Raw genomic sequence first — 3,152 nt, 5'->3', positions numbered from 1 at the left:
AACAATTACTTAAAAATGGATCACTGATATTTTGCCAGTATTGTCTCATTAAATTCTGACAAATAGGGTACCTTAGAAATGTTAAATGTCTTTTTCTTATATCACAGACAATAAATAGTAGAGTTAAGATTCAAACACAAGTTTAATAAAAAACAATAATATCAACCATCAAACTTATGGGAAAATGAAGAAATTGTCTGTTGTTATTTATCTCAATGTGTTAGTTTCTAAAAACATAAAAAATAGAAAAGTTTGTAGAATTTTTTTGGTTCTTTGGACTTATTGTTTGTTTTGTCTTTGTTTATGGAACAGCAAAGACTGTGGTGGGGCACACTGCACATGGAGTTTAACCCAGTGGCAGAATTTGTGTTTTTCACTTCCACCACATACATACACACGGTCACATACCTCACAGGCCACCTTGGTTTCCCTCAGTACATTATTAATTAATTCTATCTGGATCCATGTTCCCATATTAAAGAAAATCCTCTAATATGTCCCACTTCAGATCCTATGGATGGATACATTTTTCCATTTGTCAATAAAATATTCTCCATTTTCCAACTTTCTATAATTATGAATTATGTAATAAAGGCATTTATGTTAAAATTAAGTGATGGGAAGATATGAAGAGTTTAAATAGCCACAAAAATGTGCTATTTCAAAAAAGCTAGAATAAAGAATCATGAAAATTTCACCATTAGGAAATAATGTTTGGGGAAATAAATATGTACCATGATTTAAATATTATGCAATGTATTCAAGTGTCAAAACATAATGTGGTGTCCCATTGATATGTACCATTTATGCTTTTGAGGTGAGTAAATGGGAAGGGAGGGGCTACAAGGGTAGGAAGAAAGTAGAATGAATCAGATGTAATTATCCCATGTGCATATATGATTACACAACCAGTGTAAATCTACATCATGTACAACCAGAATAATGAGAAGTAATATGCCATATATGTATGATATCAAAATGCATTACTACTGTCACCTATAAGTAATTAGAACAAATAAAAAAAGTTTTTAAAATGAGGGCTGGGGGCTTAACACAATTAACCTGGGCTTGAGCCCAAGCACCACTAAAAAAATAAATATATGAAATTTTCAAAAGTGTGAGAGAAGATAATCTATGAAAGTGTGTTATTCAAAATGCTTCAGAAAGTTCAGAGACACCCAAGAATAGTATTTTCAAAAAGTTGAATTAATTAAACCTAATTAAATGTAATTAATTAAACCTGACATGCCATGGCAGAGCTGTGGATTTATCTTCAGAAGTTGCCAAAGGTCCAGGTACCTGTGAATAATTTGGATTATGCTGGGCTTTGACAGGAGATACCATGGGATTATTCTGAAGAATCTTAGGGAAATGTGTGAGTGACCATGTATAGGATCTAATGTAAAAAAAAAAAAAAAGGTGGAATGTGCAAGGAATATCACATTCTTACAGTGCAAACAATTGCAGTGGTCCTGAGTATCGATGTGGATGACCAGATTCACTTAGATAGCCCATACCTGTCCCTGAAGGTCTATGAGAAGCACATGATCAGTTTTTGCTTTCCACAGATGAAACACCAGGGGAAACCCCCAGAAGGAAACCTAACTGCATGGAAGGAATTTGTCCTTTTGGGGTTTGCTGATGTGCCCCAGCTCCAGTGGTTTCTGTTTGGACTGTTCTTTGTCATCTACATGATCATCCTGCTGGGCAATGGAACCATTTTGGTAATAACAAAAGTAGAGCCTGCTCTCCAGACCCCCATGTATTTTTTCCTTGGCAATTTTTCCTTTTTGGAGATCTCCTATGTTTCAGTTACTCTCCCCAGAATGCTCTTGAATCTCGGGACCCAGAGAAGGACCATCTCTTTGGTTGCCTGTGCTACACAAATGTGTTTCATTCTTGTACTGGGAGCCACAGAATGCTTCCTTCTGACAGTGATGGCCTATGACCACTATGTGGCCATTTGTAACCCTCTGCAGTATCCTCTGGTCATGAACCACAAGGTCTGTATCCAGCTGGTGGCTGCCTCCTGGATCAGTGGAATTCCTGTGCAGGTAGGGTTGACCTTCCAGGTTTTCTCTCTATCATTTTGCACTTCCAATGTAATCAACCACTTCTTCTGTGACATCCCCCCAATACTTAAGCTGGCCTGTGGGGAAATCTTCACCAAAGAACTGATGGTCTACGGGGCTGCTCTGCTGTTTGTTTCGGCCCCGTTTCTGTTAATACTCATCTCCTATATCAAAATCATCTCCACAGTCCTTAAATTGCCATCAGCCACAAGCAGAGCCAAAGCCTTCTCCACCTGCTCATCTCATCTTACAGTGGTGGTGTTATTCTTTGGATCAGCTATTATTACATATTTGAGACCTGAGGCTAGTCATTCAGCAGAAACTGACAAAGTGCTTTCTCTATTCTATACTGTTGTGACTCCCATGTTCAACCCCATGATATATAGCCTAAGGAATAAGGATGTTATAATGGCATTGAGAAAACTATTAGGAAAATAATTGAATCAAGGCAATTTGTATTTGTAGGACTTATTTATTTTTCCTGTATCCAGTGGTATGTTTCTTTAGCTCTGAGACTTATGTTTCTCTTTAATAACTATTTTCAAATTAAATTTTATTTCTGATGTAGACAGTTTCTTCTGTTTTAAGCTCTATACATGATATATGTGCCACAAAATTCCAAATCATTTTATTGATATTTATATTTGTGTGTGTGCAACATTTACCAGCTACACACTATTGACAGCAATAATTTTAGTTGGATTTGTAATATTACAGTCTCTGTTGTATCACTTATTATGCCATTGACATCCATAGATTTGTGACAGGCTATTTAAAAAAAAAAAGGTAGAAAATGGACATTAACTGAAGAACACAAGCACTGGCACACACACATACACATGTATTTTGACCTAAATAATGACTATTCAGAGAAAACTTTAGAGAAAAAATGTGTAGTTTCATAAATGATGTTGGGGAATATTATGCCTGGCTTATTTACCTTTAAAAGTTAATATTCCTATATGGTTAGTGTATCATAGTATAATAAATATTATTAAAATGTACACAAGTAAAATGGAGAACTGGAAAAAAATTTGTGAATAACTGACAAGTTTTATATTGAATATCAACAAGTTATTT

At 35.4% G+C, this 3,152-nt stretch overlaps 1 protein-coding gene across 1 annotated transcript; it reads left to right on the top strand.

Moving 5' to 3' along the window:
- Positions 1-1,544: 1,544 nt before the first annotated feature.
- Positions 1,545-2,510, top strand: LOC308638663 (olfactory receptor 10AG1-like; the record flags this gene model as incomplete). Its single annotated transcript, XM_081276313.1, has 1 exon — positions 1,545-2,510. The coding sequence occupies one exon, from the start codon at positions 1,545-1,547 to the stop codon at positions 2,508-2,510; it is 966 nt and encodes a 321-aa protein (XP_081132439.1).
- Positions 2,511-3,152: the final 642 nt, after the last annotated feature.

This window comes from Spermophilus citellus (assembly GCF_964194105.1).
Source record: "Spermophilus citellus genome assembly, chromosome: 2".
NCBI lineage: Eukaryota > Metazoa > Chordata > Mammalia > Rodentia > Sciuridae > Spermophilus > Spermophilus citellus.
Note: the sequence above shows the minus strand (reverse complement) of the source record. Positions and strands in the feature narration are given on the sequence as shown.